Source organism: Chrysochloris asiatica, unplaced genomic scaffold (assembly GCF_000296735.1).
Source record: "Chrysochloris asiatica unplaced genomic scaffold, ChrAsi1.0 scaffold00007, whole genome shotgun sequence".
Classification (NCBI taxonomy): Eukaryota; Metazoa; Chordata; class Mammalia; order Afrosoricida; family Chrysochloridae; genus Chrysochloris; species Chrysochloris asiatica.
This window is the reverse complement of record NW_006408525.1, coordinates 29975695-29995216: the sequence shown is the minus strand read 5'-3', so window position 1 is coordinate 29995216 and position 19522 is coordinate 29975695. Positions and strand designations below refer to the sequence as shown.

Here is a 19522-nt window from a genome sequence, read left to right as displayed (position 1 = left end):
ACAACAACAACTTGGACATAGAGAGGAGCTAGTGGTTAGAGTTGGGCTACTAACCTCAAGTTTAGCAGTTCGAAATTACCAGCCATTTCCCAGGAGAAAGATGAGGCTTTCTGCTCCCATAGAGATTTACAACCCTGTAAACCCTATGTAGGGTTGCTTTGAGTTGGAACCGACTCCACAGCACACAGCCATCACCTGCACGTGGATATATACGCAGGCTGAACGAGTGTAGGCAGGAGAGTGGGCGTATACCCACATATATATAAAGGTTTGCCAGATATTTGCACCTTTGCTGCAAACATACCCATAAATGTGGTAGAATATTGTTGTTGTTGTTGTTAAGTGCTGTCCAGTCAATTCCAGCTCATAGTGACCCTGTAAACGATTTCCAAGGAGCGCTTGTTGGGTTGAACCGCCAATCTTGCACTTAGCAGTCCAGTGCTTATCCTACAGTGCCACAGCATACAGGGAACAAAATTATGAATACTTCTTAGATTTTACCAAACACTTTAAGGGAATGTGTTGCTGGGCCTGAGGCTCAGGATCATAATGTTGGGGGACACCAAGGTCAACTGGCATAACATAGTCACAAAGAGAACGCTTTTCATCCAACTTTGATGAGCAGTCAGTCACTGGAATCTTAAAAGCTCATGAGCGGCCATCTATAGTGTAACTATTGGTCTCTCTGTGTCTGGAGGAAAGAATAATGTTGGGAATTGAAGATGCTTGAAAACAATGAGTCCAATGGACTAATGGGCCACATGAACACCAGTCTCCACGCTACCCTTAGACCAGAAGAACTGGATGACCCTGGGTACCACTACCAACCGGAAGAGATCACATGAAGTGATGCTGCTGTTTTAAAGTGCCATCAAGTTGGTTCCAACTCATAGCATATATGAGTTTATAAGGTCTCCTAGGGAGCAGAAAGCCTCACTTTCTCCCAGAGAGTGACTAGTGGGCACAAACTATGGATCTTGTGGTTCACAATCCAGTGCTTATTATATGGAGCCACTGCGTTCTCCTTAGAAAGTGATATAGAGTGGGAGGAAATGAGAAACAAAACTCAAAATCACAAAAAAAGACTAGGCTTACTGGTCAGATAGAAACTGCAGGAACCCCAAGACTCTGGCCCTTGGTCACCCTTCTGGTCTGGAACTGAACTCACCCCCTGGCTCAATTTTCAACCAAGCAACAGATAGGTATGTAAGGGGAACAACACTAATGAGGTGTGCACACCATAGATGGTTAACCACCAAGAAGGCTTTTACCTCGGACAAAGTTCAGAAGGGTGGAGCGAGAAGGAGGAGTGGAACCAAGAAACCCAGGGAGGAAGCAGGATTAGTAATGTTCCGTTGAGGGAACAGCAGTGCATGATTTATTGGATATATAACTAATGATCTGCTCATAACCTTGCACTCAATTAATTTACAATAAGAAGTAAAAAAACAGATGAAAAGATTACCACTGAGAAAACCCTATGAGGCTGTTTGAGTCTGTCACATGGAGTTCCTGTGAGTCAAAAGTGGACCTCACAGCACCTAATACCAACAACCTAAGTTTTGAGGTGAGACTTAGGAGAAATAGTGATGTGAAGTGACCAACCAACACACAGTTTTGTTAAGTGCGGTTGGTCCAGTCAGTCTAACTCATATGGTTTCAGAAGAGCGGCTGGTGAATTTGAATTGCCAACCTTGCAGTTCAAACCGACCTTGTGATCCAGTGCCTATCCTATAGCATCACACGATAAAGCAGCCAACCAAAAATGCCTACCCTTTCAATCCTATCTTGTAGTTGGATGCTCCAGAAAGTTCGGAAGGGTGATGGGTGTAAGGCATGGGACTCCCTCCTAGGGCAACCCTGGGGTGGGGTTTATGAGAACAGTAGTTGTTAGATGCCCTGGGGTCGGTTCCCACTTATAGCAACAGAATGAAGTACTGCCAGATCCTGAACCATCCTCCTAATTTTTGCCACGTTTGAACCCATTTTGGCAGCCACTGTGTCAATCCATCTTCTTGAGGGTCTTCCTGTTTTTAGCTTGCTCTGTACTTTTCTGGGGAGTCCTGGTGTGGCGCTGTGGGGTAATGCGTCAGACTGCAAAGTCGTTTGAACTGCAAGATGGGTGGTTCCAGCTCCTCTGAAACCCTTTACAGGGTAGCTATGGGTTGGAGCCCACTCCACACCACTTAACAAAACTTGACTGGGGAGTCCTGGTGTGGCGCTGTAGGATAAGCACTGGTCTGTTAACCACAAGGTGTGAAAGTTCAAACCCACCAACCACTCCTCCGAAACCTTGTATAGAGATGTTATGAGTCGGAACCAAGTCAGGGAACTTAAGACGCACCAAAGCCAAAGTAACTTAGTGCTCTGCTCTAGGTGCTTGGCCTGAGGGGGCGGGGCCAAACAGGAAGACGCGCACTTGACGCGAGATTGGAGAGGTGGGAGGGAGAGTGAGAACGCGAGTGGGCGGGGCCGGCGAAACTCCGGACATGCGACCCGTCGGCCCGCAGTGAGCTCGGGAGGCGGGGCCTAGTGGCGAGGTCGGAGGCGGGGCCGGCTCGGCATCTCTCGGTGAAGGCCTCCGTGCACGGCGAGCGCGCGCGGACCCTGCACCGGCCGCGGAGCCGCTATGCGCCCGCCCGGTCCCGGGCGCCGCGCCGCGCGAACACCGGCCTAGACCCAGGTGGGCAGGACTGGACCGGGACTGAGCCTGGCTGGGGGCGGAGACCGGAGCTGGGCCTCTGAGATTCCGCGGACTCTGAGCCGGGACCGGGACGGGAGGTGCGGGCTATCTGATCGATCTCTCTGCCCCACCGGCGCCCCCTGCGCGCGGGGCCGGGGCCAGGAGGGCCGACTGGGTGCTATTTTGCGCCCCGTCGCGCCTTCCCGCCCCGTAGCTTAGCCCTCGGCCTGTGTCATGGGAAGAGAGGGCAGAGAGAGCCCTTCCCGTCCGGCCAGGCGCCGCATCCCGCACCCGAAGAAGGCTGGCGGGCCTGTGACCGCCGTCAGCTTTGTTTACTCGTTGCCCGGGCCGCTTCTCCAACCCGGTGACTCGGCGCTCGCCTGTGCCCGGCCCGGGGCTGGGGGCTGGAGTGAGGGGTGAGCTGGTCTAGGTGTTGCTGTCTTTGGGGCGTCGGAGCCAAGCCCTGCGCCCAGGCTTAGGTGCCCAGCAGCCGAGTGCTGCGGCAATGATACATTGCGTTTGGTCTATGTTCCTCCAGGCCTACCCGCCTACTATGCTCACTTCCTGCCCAGTTCCTTCTGAAGTGACCTTGGCAGGTCGCCTCACCTCTCAGAACCTCAGTTTCCCCCTTGGCAAAGCAGAATTGACAGTAGTTGCTTTAAACGTTTATTGAGAGAGTTACTTGAAGTAGCTCCTGCTTCAGCGAGGGTGGAGGGTCTGGTTGGCGCCCCAAAGAGCCCCTGCCTCGGTTCTCCTCCCAGTAGCCCTGTTCTGATTGGTGCCCCATGTGACTCAGGTTTGCTTTCCAGGATCGGAACCACAAGATGGCTGCCCAGGACCCTGGGGGCATTAGCCCTCTCCAGCAAATGGTGGCTTCCGGGGCTGGAGCTGTGGTCACCTCCCTCTTCAGTAAGGCTTAGGGTAGTGGGGGTAGGAGCAGGTGGGGACTGGGGGTCAGAGTTGAAAGTGACTTAAACAGGAGAGTAGGGAACTTGGTTTTGGGGTGAAGTCAGAATGGGGTCCTGAAAGGAGCGTTCTGAACTGCCCTCTTCCAGTGACACCCCTGGACGTGGTGAAGGTGCGCTTGCAGTCCCAGCGCCGCCCCTCAGTGGCCTGCGGTGAGTGCTGCGGCAGGGAGTGGTACCTGGGCAAGCCCAGGACACAGGGAGCTGGAGTCACCCTGTGCCTGACTCTAGGGGCTGCCTTGTGTTTTAGAAATGACGGCTCCTTCTAGACTTTGGCGTGTCTCCTACACCAAATGTGAGTGTTCCAAACCTTGGGGAGCCTAGAGGGGGACCTGGGGAAGGGAGGACCCAGGGGAGAGGGAGTATCCCAGTCGCCCACAGACCTAGCATATGCCTCCAGGTGTGTCTGCCGTCTTTGTGGATCACATGAGCATCTACCCACCCAGGAACGCCGGGCTTTGCTAGCTTTCCCCAGATAGGAGCCACCACATCTGTCCTGGGTCCAGCGCCCTGTCATCCTAATGCCCTCTCCTCTCCCCCAGTGCCCGCCTCTCTCCAACCCACAGGGAAGTGCCTCCTGTACTGCAATGGGGTCCTGGAGCCCCTTTACCTGTGCCCAAACAGTGCCCGTTGTACCACCTGGTTTCAGGATCCTACCCGTTTCACTGGCACCATGGTGAGCAGTGGAGCCCTGGGATGGACCCACAGACATTCTGGGGGTCGAGGGCTCGCAGCTGATCTAGGAAAGATTGAGTAGTGGAGGCCAGGTCCATCTTCACAGAAACTTCTCAAGAGAAGATAGGGGGCTCCCTGAAGCCAAATGGAAATCTACATGTGCGGAGCCGGGAGAGGCTGCAGTGGGACCCAGGGCTGTGGGTGGAGGCCTAGCCAGTGAGCCAGGGCCAGCCCCCATCACAGGCCTTCCTGTTGTCCCCTTCTGACCAGGATGCCTTTGTGAAGATTGTGCGGCATGAGGGCACCAGGACCCTGTGGAGCGGCCTCCCGGCCACCCTGTGAGGATCCTCTGGACCCCTGTGATCCCTCCCTTCCCAGTTGGCTGGGTGGGGCAGGAGGATTCTGGGGAGACTCAGAATATTCAGGGAAGACTAAAGACACTGTGCACACCTCAGGGTGATGACTGTACCAGCCACTGCCATCTACTTCACCGCCTATGACCAACTCAAGACTCTCCTGTGTGGTCGAGCCTTGACTTCTGACCTCTATGCACCAATGGTGGCTGGCACGCTGGCCCGCTGTGAGCATAAGCCCAGTCCCCTGGTCTCCCTCTGTCCCCACCCAAGTCTAAGTAAGCCCAGTCCTGGTTCCCAGACTCAACCTCTGCCAGGTGGGGGGGACATGCCCTAGGCCCCTAGACTCTGGGACCTGGCTCTCTATTGTGTCTTGTCTCCCCCACAGTGGGCACTGTGACTGTCGTCAGCCCCCTGGAACTGGTACGGACAAAGCTGCAGGCTCAGCATGTGTCCTACCGGGAGCTGGGCATCTCTGTGCAGACCGCGGTGGCTCAGGGAGGCTGGCGTTCCCTGTGGCTGGGCTGGGGGCCCACTGCCCTTCGGGATGTTCCCTTCTCAGGTAGGCACCCAGGGGTGCAGAGGGTGCTGCAAGGGAGCCCTCTGGAGATGCTAAGGAATCTGTAGCCCATTGTTAATGATGAGACTCAGATTCTTATCTGTGAAATGGGCTCAGCTGGTGGTATAATCTTTTCTGAGCTAATTCCTGGAAGAGTGTCTCTAGGAATTATGTCGTTATGATAGTCAGGGGAGAAGGGGCATTTTGGGCCTGCTCAGTGCCCACCTTTCTCATGAGCCCCGTCTCCCAAGCCCTCTATTGGTTCAACTACGAGCTGATGAAGAACTGGCTCAGTGGACCCAGACCAAAGGACCAGACCTCCGTGGGCATCAGCTTTGTGGCTGGTGGCATCTCAGGGACGGTGAGTTGACAGTGGTAGGGTGAGGCCTTGGGGGTTGTCTTGGAGCTGGTAGAAATTCAGGGAGGAGTTGTCTGTGAAACAGGGCTACATCTGAGCAGCGGTGGGGAGCTGCCTTCGTAGACTGGATTCAGGGGTGGGCTCCTGAGAATGAAGCCAAATCCTCTTCCCACTCACCAGGTGGCAGCCATCTTGACTCTGCCTTTTGACGTGGTGAAGACTCAGCGCCAGGTTGCTCTGGGAGCAATGGAGGCTATGAGAGGTGAGGGGCCAGGCCGGCATGGAGGGGCAGGTGGGGGCCTGAAGGACTCTGAGTGGCATGCCTTGCCCTTACAGTGAGACCCCCACATGTCGACTCCACCTGGCTGCTGCTGAGGAGGATCCTGGCCGAATCGGGCACTAAGGGACTCTTTGCAGGTATGTGTCCATGCCCTGGGTAGGTTTGGGCCCTGGGGCCTCTACCCCTGACCTGCCCCCCAAACTCCGATTCAGGCTTCCTCCCGAGGATCATCAAGGCTGCCCCCTCCTGTGCCATCATGATCAGCACCTATGAGTTCGGCAAAAGCTTCTTCCAGAAACTCAACCAGGAACAACTAACTACAGGGCCCTCGAAAGGGGCCAGGGGCTGAGGACCCCCATCTCTTCCAGAGATGGGGGTGCAGGGCCAGAGGAGACTGAGCCAAGTGCCTTTCCCTCAGCACTGAGGAGCAGGAGCGGGGCCCTGCATCCCTTCCCACCTCAGGGCCCTCAGGACCTCGGATGTGGTTCCTCCTGCTGCTCCCACCCAAGACTCAGCATTCTCACTCCCCCCCAAGTTCAAGGCCAAATCTGCTGCCTGCTCACACCCTCGTTTCCATGTATGTTTGCTGTAACTGGGTCTGCCTCCAGGAGTCAAAACCCCTGTGTCCATTAATTCCTGATGTCTAAAGATGATGAACTTTTATCAACTGTCTATGACTGCTGGTAGGGTGTGGGGAAGTGGGGTGGGCAATGATGCTGGTTTGGGCTGCCCAAGGCCATGCCCATTAGAGGATCACACACACACACACACACACACACACACAAACATACCTTAGAACCCAAGGGCTGGACCCAGGACCAGGGTGGGGAACTGGGAGGGAAAACCCCTCAGGGAGAGTCCACCTTATTGGAGCCAGGTTGGAAGGTGGTGAGACCACTCCTACTGGGCACATTTAAGTGACAACCTAGGAAGGGGGAGGCTCTAACGTGCCACCGAAGCTGACTTGCTCAGGGTGATGGAATAAACAAGTCCGGGCGAGGATCTGCCTGCCACTGCTCTCCTGACTCCAGCAAGGTGTCAGGGGGCACTTCATGTCTCCGCCTAGCTCTGTGCACAGCCCCTGGGCATCTAGACTGCTTCTGAAAGGGATGTCACCTGACTTCACTGGCCCTTTAGTGACCTCAGGAAGGCCCTGTCCCAGCCCCCATAGACCAGACTGCCTTTGTTAAGTGCTGTCAAGTTGGTTCTGACCCATAACAGCTTGTATAGGGTTTCTGAGGAGTGGCTGCTAAGCTTGAACCACTGACTTTGTGGATCTAACCGACTTTGCAGTCTAGTGCATTAACCCACAGCGCCACACCAGGACTCCAGACTGCCCTTGGTCTCTGGTTTTTATTTGCCTGGCCCCATCAGCAGAGCCCCTGTTGAGGAGACTGAGGAAGGAGTTGCGCCAGGGGGTACATGGACTGAGATGTGTGGGAGGTGGGGTGCCGAGGCTGGGTCACCAGCTATAGATGGGGGCAGAATGAGCAAAGGAAAGCATCCAGCAGAGAGCCAGTTGGGCACCAGGGCCACCAGAAGGAGCAAGAGTCCCCAAGGTGCTTCTTAGGGCCTTTGCATCCTAGGCTTCCGGCCCAACCAGCTCCCTTCATGTCCCTGCTGCCTCCAGCTTGAAGCAAACATAAACTTGAAGCAAGGGGCCCATCTTTCCCCAGAGATCTCTGGATGGGGGTGACTGAGGAAAGGTGGCAGATGTCCAAGCTGCTCCTCAGCTGGGGCTCAGGGCCGGGCTGCCCTCGGGACTGTCGCTCACCAGGCACTCGTTGGATTTGAAGCTCGCCAGGGACTTGCAGCTGGGGATGGAGGCCAGGGAGCCGCAGAGGCCCAGCATGGAGGGCGTGGGGTCCTTCCCTGGGGAGAGAGGTTGGGTGAGGCCAGCTGACTGAGCTGCATGTGTGTGATTGGCAGGGGAGGGGGATGTGTATGGGAGGAAGTAATGAAGGCACAGCTGTAAGGTCATCCCCCCAGGGGACTTTACTGATCTCTTTGGCAGCATTTGTCCTTTTCAGTTAGCCAGCCAGCGCTGTGCCCAGTGTTGGATACCCGGGACACTAGGAATCGCCAACTTAGGTCTCTGTCTCCCCCAGAGGCTCAGCCTCTCCATTTATTAAGCACACAGTAAGCACTTGGCTGTGTTCCAACATTGGAGATACAGAAAATGGACGAGACGGGTTCCTGCCCTCATGGAGCTCACAGTCTGGTTGGGGAGACAGACAATCACAAACAGCAGTGAGAGGGACGGGTTCGCTTCACATCCACAACCTGCCTTGACTCAAAAAAAAACCCTAGGGTCATCCAAGTGTGGTTTAAGGAAAAAAACAAAAAACCAGGAAATCCAGGCACAGGAAGAACTAGGGTGAGGAAAACCAAGATGAAGCCAAGGGTGAGGTCAACACAAAATGCATGCGTTGAAGTCCTGAACATTCGCTCGAAGGGAGCCGCTAATTTGGCTCTCAGCTTCCTGGCAGCCAAAGAAAAGGGATACAATGGTCAGGAGAGCAGCTGAAATGTTCTGGAGAAAAGAACAACTTAGGCTGAATTGGTGAACCCCTGATAAGAAGCAAAGACCTACTGAGTCCTCACCATGTGCCAGCCACTGGTAGGTACTTTAATCAGCAACCCCATTTTACAGATGAGATGGGGCTCAGAAGTATTTGGCCAAGCTAATGCAGCCAGGATTTATTACATCCAGGTTGCCCTGACACCCCAAGCAAAACTAAGTTTTCAGGAAGGGAGGTGAAAAGGAGGGAACTGCACTGATCTCAGTAGCCCCTGAAGAAGAGCTGACTGGTGGGGAGGGGCGCTCACCGATGGGACCCCAGGGCTCCTCATCTCGCTTGCCATCTCCCAGGCGCTGGGAGTCTGAGCTCAGACTGGCCTCAGCTGACAGTGGCTCCGTGCTCATGAAGCTGTGCCTGTAGCCGAAAGCAGAGCTGACTTTGCAGGCAGTGACCTCCAGCCCCAGTATGCCCCTTCTCCAGAAGTACCCAAGCTGAACCTGACTGGGACTTACCTTCTATAGAGCTTAGGGTTATTGGCACCCTCAGCCCCATTGAGTGTTCCCAGTGATGGCCATTGGTTGACCAAGGGTGTGGTAAGCTCCTTAGAGCTTTGGGTCAGGGGGGCGTGGTCACTGGGGATCAGACCCGTCCTGGGGTGGGGGGAGAGGGAGCAGAAGTGAGAAAAGGAGACTCAGTAGAGGTGGGATGAAATCTGGGAAACAAATGAGACTACAACGTTGAGTCAGTGGGAAAATCCTGGGTGTTAATGGAGGTGGTAATGGCAGTCAGAGGGGTGGTGGGGCTTGTTAGTGCTGTCCAGTTGGTCCCAACTCATGCTGACCCCGTATAGGATTTCTGAGGAACTACTGGTGGGTTTGAACCACCAACCTCATGGTTAGCTGTGAAGTGTTAATCCTACAGCATCACACCAGAACTCCATAATGTAATACTGGGGGCTAGAGGGCATACTAAGGAGCTCTGGTAGCGGAGTGGTTACGAATCAGGCTGCTAACCTCAGGGTCAGCAGTTCGAAACTACCAGCTGTTCCGCAGGAGCAAGATGAGGCTTTCTGCTCCTGTAAAGATTTACAGCCTCAGAAACCCTGTACAGGGTCGCTATGAGTCGGAACCCACTCCACGGCACACGTAACCACAACAGAGGGCATAATGGGGTGGTGTGGGAGTCAGTTAGGGTGATGGGATCCGTGGAAAGTAGTCTGAGAATCCCTGAACCTTGTGAGAATCCTTAGGGTGTCATGTTGGGTGATCATGGGGTGATGAGGTTTGGTGGAAATGCTTTATTTGTAGGAGTAAGAATGCAGAATCCCAGGGGTGTTGGGCCCATGGTGGCTGAGTAAGATTAGAGGTCCTTGTGAGTAACGTCGGGGTTGAGGAGTAATGTTGGATGGTCATTCTAGTTGATTCTTACAGTTACGGAGGGTGAAACTGGGGTGTAACTTATATTGAGGAGTCGAGATGTGAAGTCATCGGAGTTATTGGGGTGAAAATTCTAGATCAGTGGATTAATGCTGGCGGTTGGATGCTGGTGTCAAGAAAGGTGAAGTTAGAGCCATGGGGTGACATCCCTTGGGGATCCTTCGATAATGGGGTTTGCTGGGGGCACATGCTCCCGGTGACTAAGGGCAAGGGCAGGGCAGCACGCTCACAGCTGCTCTTGAAGCTCCAGGATTACGCCCTCCAGCTCCCGCTTCTCACGCTGGTTCTGCGCTGCCGCCTCCTCCAGCTGCAGCTGCAGCCGCCGGTTCTCCGCCTCCAGGTCCTTCAGTTGTGACTCGCGCAGGCGCACCAGCTCCTCCAAGTAACCCTGCAGGGCACTGGCTCAGCCCGGGATGGGGATGGGAGCACCGGATTCCCTCTGGCTGAGCTCAGTCCCGGCACTGCCACACCCCTACCCCCCACTAGGCGCGCACCTTTTGTGCGTAAACGATTCGAAACTTTTGTTCCATCTTGTGCCATTTGCTGTACCAGCTGTCCTCGTCGGTGACGAGCGGCAGGTACGGATGCTCTGGCGAGTTGTCTTCACTGGTACTGCTCTCCGCGCTGTGCCGCTCCTCCTCGTCCGTCAGGTAGTCGTAGCTTTGAAGGGGAAGCAGTGGGTGCGAGCCAGCACCTGCTTTGCCTCGCATCTCAAACCAAGATAAGATGATGGCCCTCCCCACCTTCATCACCACCCATCAGAGCCTTAGGTCACCTGAGCCCACCGTAACCCCAACTGCTCACCTCTGGGTGAACTTCAGGTAGGGTGTGTAGTCGATGACCACGGGGGTCTTCCCATCCAGCACTTCACCCTTTAGGCAGAAGCTGAGGCAGAGGACCCAAAGGGTTGGGGCCAGGCAGGAGAGGATATCGGTGTGGAAGTTTGTGGGGGAAACATCCCCATACCACTACGCAGCCCCCACCTGAAGTCTATGGCGCTCAGGCCTATCAGCATCCCGGTAAGGACTGTGGCTTCCTCGCGCAGCATGATGGCACCGTAGTCATAAAACCGTCTGCGGCACAAGGGAGGGACTGATGGCCCACTACCCACCTCCTCTCTATCCCACCCTCAAGACTTTTGCTGGCTTCCTCCCAGCCTTTCCTGGATCTCCCACCTAACAGAAAAGATGCTTCCTGAGAATAAGCCCTCTTCCAGCCTCCAAACTGTCCTTTCCCACCAAGTACTGAATCACCCAGGGAACTAAATTATCAAGACTTAGCATATATTGCTATTTTTGAGTAGGTTCAATTCATAATGACTCTGTATAGGGTTTCAGGGAAGCAGCTGGTGAGTTTGAATTGCCCATATGTGGTTCAAACCGAGTTTGCTGGTCTAGCACTTATCCTACAGTGCCACACCAGAACTCTTAATATATACTAGGAGTTCAAAAATATGTTGACCTGAACTCTGAAATGTCAGGACAAATGAGATAGATGCAGTAAAATGTTAGGTTGGGTGTGGCCACCCTAGGGGTGAAGGAGATTGTGTAGTGGGGTACATGCCCCAGCTTCAAACATCCAATAGCTTCAAACACAGGAATCTGATCTTAATCTCCCTGAAGACCCACAGTCTAGGGGTTGAACCTACAGGCTGGGAGTCTGCAGTCACCGTAGCAAGTACCTAATTGCTGTAATTATCTAGGGAGCAGGTAAGGATTTGTGTCGAAGGTCATGGAACAAGACCAACAAGGAGAAAGATACATGGTTGAGGCTTGTCCAGAAGCCTTTCCAAGGATACAGCTGTGCAAAATGTGAGTGGTGGGAGATAAACAGGGCCTAGAATTTGACTTGGAGATAATGGTTGTGGTGATATGAGTGAGTTCCAGGAGAGCAGGGCAGCCATTAGGAACAATCTGGGAGAGAGGAATGAGTAATGCATGCTGGGACTTGTAGTCCAGATAGCTGAAGTTCGCCTCTGTGAAGTGTTTTTAGACAATGAACATGCATACTGGGACCCGTGGCCAGACTGACCAGCAGGGTCTGACCTGGTGGTCCTGGTGTCCCGCAGCGCCGTGGTGATGTATTCTGACATGCGCTTTTCCATTAGTGCCACCCTGATCCAGGCCCGGCCCTGCAAAGCAAGCTTATCTTCATTTGCAGTCCCAGAGGGATCTTTGTGGCTTTCTCTTAGCAATGCCTGTGAGCAAAGCTGAATATTAAGAGGTAGGCGGGCGTCCTGCTCCAGTGCTTGAGAGCCTTGCCCTGGCCCCGCCCCGCCCCGCCCCGCCCCCTTACCTTGGCTCGGGCTGTGCTGATGTTCTCCATGTTCTCGATGCTGCTCACGCAGTTGTTGGGAACTTTGCTGCAGGCCAGCCGGATGTAGTCCCAGAAGCCCCGCTGCCCGTCTGAGCTGAACCAGCTCACCGGACCTGCTGGGGCACAGGCTGAGCCAGGGCAGGGAGGGGGCTCAGAAAGGCCAGGGAGGTTGGAGAGCGGCCATGTAAGGGAGCACACACATGCATAAGTATAGGTAGCCAGCATAAGTATAGGTAGCCATACACAACCAGCCCAAACGTGTGCACATGCATGCATGCATGCAAACAGAGGGCACAGACATCTAAAAGCTCATGCCCATTGAAGGGACTGGTGGGCATCCACTGTGTGTGCCCAGAAAGGCCCCTCCCCTCCTGTCAGCTCTATTCATGAGCTTCTGTGCAGGGCCCAGAATCAGGCACAGGGTCAGTGATGGGGATCAGAAAGCCATGAGCTTATAAAGTGATGTGACTGAATATTAAGGGCTAGGAGTTGGGGGGCCAGAGCTTGGGCCCACCTTTGAAACGGTGGCTGAGAATCTGCTCTAAGATGGCTGCAAAATTCACAAACTCTTCAGATGAGTCATCGATGGGCTCGGCTGTGTACTTCTCCAGGAGCGTTTTCACAGAGAACCTTTGGGGAGGGAGATGGTTAGTGTCAGGTGAGAAGACAGGGTGGGGGAGGCAGAGGAGAAGGCATGGATGTGGTGGGAAGGCAGAGGGAAAAAGATGGGTGACAGGTGAGAATACAGTCACCCTATGAGTGCCATGACATGATGTGACAGAGTGGCAGGTAGGGAGGATAACAGGGAGAAGACTGACCGATGAAGTGGGTGACAGGAGAGGTGAAACCTAGAAAGAGGAATCTTTGGAAATGAAGTATGGGAGGTATTGAAACATTAAGTAGAAAGATGAGACATCAAAGCTAAGGGGTTATCCCATAGCCCCATCTCCAAGGAGCCCTTTCCTCCTTGATGCCCCTTCATTATCATTCTCTATATGTGTCATACAGGAGCAGGTAGGCCATTTTGTACTCTGACCTAAGGTGGCTTCCACTATTCTTTATTCGTGGGACAACCTGCTGTCCCTTCTAGGGAGCAGAGAGTCACCTGTGCCATGGCATGTGATTGGCACTGTGCCCATGGATCGTGGGCACACATCGGTGGCCAGGCGGACTCTCAGCAATGGATATCCCCCTTCCCCCTTTTCTTTCCATCTTGGCTGCCCACACACCAGCTGCCCAGATCTAAGCTATGCAGAGCTGGGGTGGAGGGGGAGACAGTGCAGGGTATGGGTCTGATACACACTTTAGGCAAGAGGGAGCATTGGCAGTATTTCCTTGTAGGAGAGTTTAAGGCCCAGGCACCTGGCTTCCCAGCAAGGAAGGAGTTACTCAAAGTCTCAGGCTTCCTCTGCAATCCCTCCCCTGCTTTAGGGTTGGGCGGGGACAAGGATACAGCTCCCAAAATCTCATGGCTGCCCTGATGTGGATGACAGAGCAGGGGAGAGGACCACCAGGGGCTGCTTGAAACTGTCCATTTTTCATCCTACGGTTATACTGTGCCACCATACTTTGCATGTGTTGCCTCATCCAGTCCCCACAGCAGCCCTGGGATAGGTCCTCTTATCATCATCATCATCCCCATTTTACAGATAAGAAAACTGAGGTTCCAAGAGATTGATTTGTTCAGCGTCACTAGTAAGGAATCAAGCAAGTATGTCTGATACCAAGTCCCTTGCTCTTTCTGCTACATCCCAGCCTCGGTAGCTGTCACACTCAGGGCCCTGAGCAACCCAACTCCTCTGTCTTCTCTCTTCCACCCTGCAAGGCTCCATCCCTGGAATACCAACCTCTGAGACTCACAGACCCATGGCACAGCTGAACTCATGGGACTCCCCTCCCTTTCTTTGGGCTCAGAGTTGTGCTGGTTTGAGATAAAAGTCAGGTAGGTCATGATTAGAGTTACAGTAGAAGGAGGCAGACCAATGGATTCAAATTTTGTTTTCTTGTAACACTGTGTGGCCTTGGGCAAGTCACTCAACCTCTCTGAGCTCATTTTCCTGTGGGCAAACAGAGATAACTATACCTACTTCATTCAGTATTGGTCCCTGTGTTAGGCAAGACTAGGAGAAGGGAAGTATGTACAGGCCACTGGGCAAAAGGTGGTGAGAAGCTGGGCCAGCAGTGAGAGGCTAGTCTTACTGAGAGAGACAGTGTTTAGGGAGGGAGTCTAGGCTTCATGATAACCCTCGCTTGATGATTTCCTCTGGTCATCTGTGTCAGGCCTCTGTAGGGGCCTGGACTAGGTGCAGTGTGGCAGCTATCTGTCATCCTGTCATCTGTCTTCAAGGGTGCTGCAAAGCTGGTCACAATCCTCAGGAGCCCCATGGGGTGTTCTCAGGAGGTGCAATGGCTGCTATAGATTACCATGGAGACAGAAAGGCCAGGACCCAGGGGAACCCTTGGCTTGCTAAAGGAAGCTGTTCTGGGAACTGGAGGCAAACCATGTGACAGTGATGAAGAGGCAAGGACTTGTGGGTTTCTGAGTCTTGGCCCTCCCTGCCCTGGTCCCCAAATACCCTACCCCTTATCCCAGCTCTGAGCCCACCTCCTGCATTTCCAGTCTATGCTGGGGTGAGGGGTTCTCCCGTTCCCCACAACACTCAAGAGCTTCAGCTATCCTGGCAGTCAAGATAAAGAAGAGGAGCCTGGGAGATGGAGAGGGATGGAAGGAGTGTTGTTAAGTTGTGGCTATTTCTTTGTGCCAGGCACTGTGCTGGGTCCCTACATGTATCTTGTCAGAGCCAAGACATTTCTCTGAGATGTCTTACAAACATGGGCATGATAAGGCGCCCGTGGCCCAGAGTGGTCAGGAGATTTCCCCAAGATTGCACAGCTAATAAATGGTGAAGTAAAAGCTTGAACGTAGGACCATTTGGCCCCAAAGGCCGACTGTCGCATTGGGAGTAAGGGTGGGGACAGCAGCCTGTACTCTGAGCCCGGTCATAGCTGCACTTTTTCCTTCCATAACATTCAAAGCATTTTTGTGGAAGGACTGATGTGCACATCACTGTAGGGTCGTAGTGGTATAAGACAGACACTGTATGGTTGGGTGTGTGCCCAGGAATCTGGAAGGAACAATAGGAGGAAATAGGACATCCAGTGGACACTGATTCCTGGGGGAAGAGGCAGGGCCAAGGCCTGTGTGCAAGACAGGTGGGGCTGGCAAGAGAAGCTTGCTGAGCTTTGCCCCTAGAGCTCCCCTGGCCTGAGAAGACCTACTCTCCAATACCTATGGGCAGGAGAGGTAGAAGGCAGAGAGAATGCACTTGCATGGAGACCCCAGATGAAGAAGTGTGGCTAGACTGCTGAGGGACTGTAGGTCACTTCTTAGCTCCAGGGCAGAATAAGGAGGGTAAGTGATTGCAGGGCTGAAGTGGGAAAGATCCTTTCCTGGGTCCCAAGAGAACTGGTGAGTCTTCCCAACACTGCTACAGCCCTGCCCCACCCTCAGGGACCAAGGGCCCTGCCCTCATCCTCCGCTCCAAAGAGCTCAGGCTTCCAGGGCCAGCTGGTTAGTTTTCTTCCCATGGTAAGGAGCAGCACTCCTCACCACTGTCTGGGCCCACTCAGTGCTTTGCCTACTTGCCCAGGCTATCCTGCCACAGGCTGCAGCCACCCAGAGATGGAGGAGGTCATAGTCCCTGCTCCAAGATTTGGGTGGAGGCAAGTCTCCCAGGCAAAGCCCCACCCCAGAGAGGCTCAGTTGACATACTTGGGGTGGGGGAACGCCAGGAAAACAGTCATCCCTCCATCAACTGTTGGTCCACCCTCCCCCTCACACACAATGTCACTTCCTGGTTCTCACAGGAAGCTGCAGTGCCGATTAAGCCCACCCCACCCCCTAGGTTCCAGGTTGTGCAGGGGCCTGTCTGGGCCTAGAAGGGTAGGGACAGACCTTCAATGCTTTCCCGTTCTGGGCCTGGGAGAGGCCAAGGACCCGCACTTTTAACCCTTTGCTTCCCTCCAAGTTCTCCCCAAATGAGGCACCCTCGACGCCCCAACCACACTCCCTGACCATCCCGCCCTCCCGTCATAGGCGCCCACCTGCACACGGTGATCAGATTTCTGCGCTCCACGGCCACGTTGCGGGAAGATGCTTTCTTGGAGGACAGCCCCAGAGCCATGGTGGTCTGGACAAAGCTCGCTTCCATCCAGATGTGCGGCCACTGCTACCACCGCCTGCCGCCCCCCCCACCGCACCCCACCCGGCGTCCGGCCTCTCTACCGGCTTACGGCTGGGCCTTCTGCCCGCCGGGGCCCCTAGACCCCTCCGCGGCCATCCCCCTGCCTTCGCGCTTAGCGGCCCGGCCCCCTCGCTCCCTCCCCCGGCGGTGACTCCAGAGCAAAACAAGGCCGGGGAGGGAGCTCTCCGAGGTGCTGAGCCGGGGCTCGTCACCCCCTCCCCCCGTCGCTTGAGAGCCCCCCCCCCTTGGCCCGTGACGTCAGAGCTCGAGAACTCCGCCCCCCAGCAGGCCGGGGACCAATCCGTAGAGGATGCAGGGTTTGGGGGAGGGGAAGGCCCGGGACTTCGTGGCTGACAGAGTGGACCCCTGAGACAAGCAGGAATTAATGGGGGCATCTGGCCTGTCTCTCATCCCCACTCTCAGGACCCGGGACTCTTCGTGTCGCGTCTCAGAGCTCCGCGCCTCTCCTTCCTTTTTGTCTAACCTGTGATGGGTGGTTGTCTTTCTGATTTCTCTCCCTGTTGCCTAAAGAATGGCGGTCCTCACCTCCCAACCCCATCACAGTGCTGCCCCAACCCATTCTGCTTTGGTATTCTTGCCAGGCCTTGAGCTGCATCCGGAGAGAGCAGGTGGCTCATCTCTGCTGACCTAGACAGCTAAGACGCAGTCAGAAGAATTGCGTTTGTCTGCCTGTGTCCATGTCGGCAAGAGCCCTAAGGAGTCCATTTCTGCTGGCGAGGGGGATGGGAATGGAGCATCAGTAGTAGGAGCCCAACACCGGGAGTCGCTCTGGACAAGCAGCTAAGGCCTCCAGGCTCCGTGGAGATTCCCAGCAGTGGAGCTGTTGCCCACAGTGATGCCAATGCAGCTGGAGGTAGTGACAGCCAAGACACTTGCTCCCCCTCTCCCCTACCCTCTCACACCACTCCAAACCAGCTGGGCTAAAGGTTAACTCCTTGGTTTCCAGCATTGCTGCATGATGCCATCAACCCACGATGAATGGAGTCATTGATCCCATGCAAGGCCACAAGGGCCCCACATAACTGATTGCACAGGGAGGTAGGGAAACTGAGGTAAACACATATTGCTAGTTTCCTCCCTATTGTTGTTAACTGCCATCAAGTCGATTCCAACCCATAGGGACCCTGTATAGGGTTTCCAAGGAGCAGCTGGTGAGCTTGAACCACTAACCTTACAGTTCAAACGACTTTGCAGTCTGATGCATTAGCCCACTGTGCCACACCAGAACCTCCCTATTGCTCCCCCTCAATCCTGCTTCCAGGTGTCACATTGCTCTACTCAGCCTGTTCTAGGGTTCTCATCTACTAAAATCCCCAGCTCCCACAGAAAACATTTCCTGTTGAATAAAGGGGCTTCATCTCATCTGTCCATTTGGCCTCCACCCACCCATCCATTTCACACTTCTACTCTGTTAGTCCACCACTTTCATGTCAGTTTGTACTATGGTGGCTAGTGATGTTGGAAACTATGCCACCAATATTTTAAATACCAGCAGGGTCACCCAAGGTGGATAGATTTCAACTGAATTTCCAGACCAAAGACTAAGAAAAAGGAAAGGTGGACTACTTCTGAATTTTTAGCCACTGAAAACCTTATGAATAGCAGTAGGACACTGTCAGATAGCACCAGCATACTGAACATTGAAACATTATAAATAGTACCAGAATATTGTCAGATATAGACAATGAGCCCCTCAGGTTGGAAGGCACTCAAAATACAACTGGGGAAAAGCTGCCTTCTCAAAGTAGAGTTGACCATGATGATGCAAATGCAGTGAAGCTTTCAGGACCTTCATTTGCTGATGTACACAACTCAAAAGAGGAGAAACAGCTGCAAACATCTATTAATAATAGAAACATGGAATGTATGAAGTATTTTTGTTGTTAAGTGCCAGCGAGTTGGTTCCGACTCATTGCGGCCTTGTATGGGAATTCTGAGGAGTGGTGAGCTTGAACCACTGACCTTGAAAATCAAACCTACTTTGCAATCCAACACATTAACCCCCAGAGCCACACCAGAAATATGAATATAGGAAAATTGGAAGTTGTCAAAAATGAATTGGAACACATAAACATTGCTAACCTAGGCATTAGTGGACCTCAAGATCAGTGGTTCAAATTCACAAGACACTCCTCAGAAATCCTATATGGGGACGCTATGAGTCGGAACCCACTTAATGGCACTTGACAACAACAGTGAACTGAAATGGACTGGGATTGGCTATTCTGACCCTCCACTTTACCAAACATGATATTCTTCTCCAGCGACTGGTCCCTCTTGACTGTATGTCCAAAGTATGAGAGACGAAGTTTGGCCATCTTGGCCTCCAAGGAGCACCCTGGCTGTACTTCTTCCAAAACGGATCTATTGGTTCTTTTGACAGCCCATGGCACTTTCAATATTCTCCTCCAACACCATAACTCAAAAGCATCAATTCTTCTACAATCTTCCTTATTCACTGTTCGCTTTCACATGCATATGAGGTTATTGAAAATACCATGGCTTGGGTCAGGCACACACCTTAGTCCTCAAGATGACATCTTTGTTCTTCAACACTTTAAAAAGGTCTTGTGCAGCAGATTTGCCTAATGCAATACGTTGTTTGCATCTACTAATCAGAAGGATTGTTGTTGTTGTTAAGTGCCGTCGAGTCGGTTCCGACCCATAGCTACCCTGTACAGGGTTTCCGAGGCTGTAAATTTTTACGGGAGTAGAAAGCCTCATCTTTCTCCAGCGGAGCAGCTGGTAGTTTTGAACCGCTGACCTTAAGGTTTGCAGCCTGATTCGTAGCCACTACACTACCAGAGATTAGTAGTTGGAAAATATGACCTTAGTGATAGCAATGATGCTGGAGATCACATGATAGAATTTTGCAAGACCAATAACTTCTTCAATGCAAGTACCTTTTTAAAACAACATAAAAGATAACTATATACATGGACCTCATTAGATGGAATACACAGAAATCAAGATAACTACATCTATGAAGAGAGACAGTGGAAAAACTCCCTATCATCAGCCAAAACAAGACCAGGGGCAGACTGTGAAAAAGACCATCAATTGCTCATATGAAAGTTTAGGCTGCAACTGAAGAAAATGAAAACAAGCCA

General features: G+C 53.3%; 2 protein-coding genes across 3 annotated transcripts; one reads left to right on the top strand and one right to left on the bottom strand.

Moving 5' to 3' along the window:
- The first annotated feature begins 2568 nt into the window (after positions 1 to 2568).
- SLC25A39 (solute carrier family 25, member 39) lies at positions 2569 to 6331 on the top strand. Its single transcript, XM_006832737.1, has 11 exons — positions 2569 to 2683; positions 3493 to 3592; positions 3739 to 3801; positions 4215 to 4324; positions 4594 to 4661; positions 4779 to 4903; positions 5065 to 5238; positions 5487 to 5596; positions 5774 to 5855; positions 5930 to 6010; positions 6086 to 6331. Exons 2-11 carry the CDS (start codon positions 3508 to 3510, stop codon positions 6220 to 6222), a joined length of 1035 nt encoding a protein of 344 aa, XP_006832800.1. The 5' UTR covers positions 2569 to 2683; positions 3493 to 3507; the 3' UTR covers positions 6223 to 6331.
- A 1259-nt stretch (positions 6332 to 7590) lies between these two features.
- RUNDC3A (RUN domain containing 3A) lies at positions 7591 to 16645 on the bottom strand. 2 transcript variants are annotated; one of them, XM_006832735.1, is made up of 11 exons: positions 16252 to 16645; positions 12662 to 12777; positions 12127 to 12275; positions 11877 to 11962; positions 10815 to 10904; positions 10636 to 10716; positions 10326 to 10491; positions 10062 to 10219; positions 8908 to 9045; positions 8703 to 8809; positions 7591 to 7745 (listed from the first exon to the last, which is right to left on the bottom strand). In XM_006832735.1, the coding sequence occupies exons 1-11, from the start codon at positions 16356 to 16358 to the stop codon at positions 7603 to 7605; spliced, it is 1341 nt and encodes a 446-aa protein (XP_006832798.1). In that variant the 5' UTR covers positions 16359 to 16645; the 3' UTR covers positions 7591 to 7602. The 2 variants fall into 2 exon arrangements, with proteins under 2 accessions (XP_006832798.1, XP_006832799.1); XM_006832736.1 differs by having other exon boundaries at positions 7603 to 7745; positions 12127 to 12260; positions 16252 to 16358.
- Positions 16646 to 19522: the final 2877 nt, after the last annotated feature.

Bases quoted from the DNA above. Each gene is read 5' to 3' on its own strand.
- SLC25A39 (XM_006832737.1), top strand. From the start codon at position 3,508: ATGGCTGCCCAGGACCCTGGGGGCATTAGCCCTCTCCAGCAAATGGTG. The intron at 3,802-4,214 runs GTGAGTGCTGCG...TCCAACCCACAG, and splicing joins CCGCCCCTCAGTGGCCTGCG to GGAAGTGCCTCCTGTACTGC. The intron at 4,662-4,778 runs GTGAGGATCCTC...TGCACACCTCAG, and splicing joins AGCGGCCTCCCGGCCACCCT to GGTGATGACTGTACCAGCCA.
- RUNDC3A (XM_006832735.1), bottom strand. From the start codon at position 16,358: ATGGAAGCGAGCTTTGTCCAGACCACCATGGCTCTGGGGCTGTCCTCC. The intron at 10,905-11,876 runs GTCAGACCCTGC...CTTGTGCCGCAG, and splicing joins CGGGACACCAGGACCACCAG to ACGGTTTTATGACTACGGTG. The intron at 8,810-8,907 runs GTAAGTCCCAGT...TTTCGGCTACAG, and splicing joins AACCCTAAGCTCTATAGAAG to GCACAGCTTCATGAGCACGG.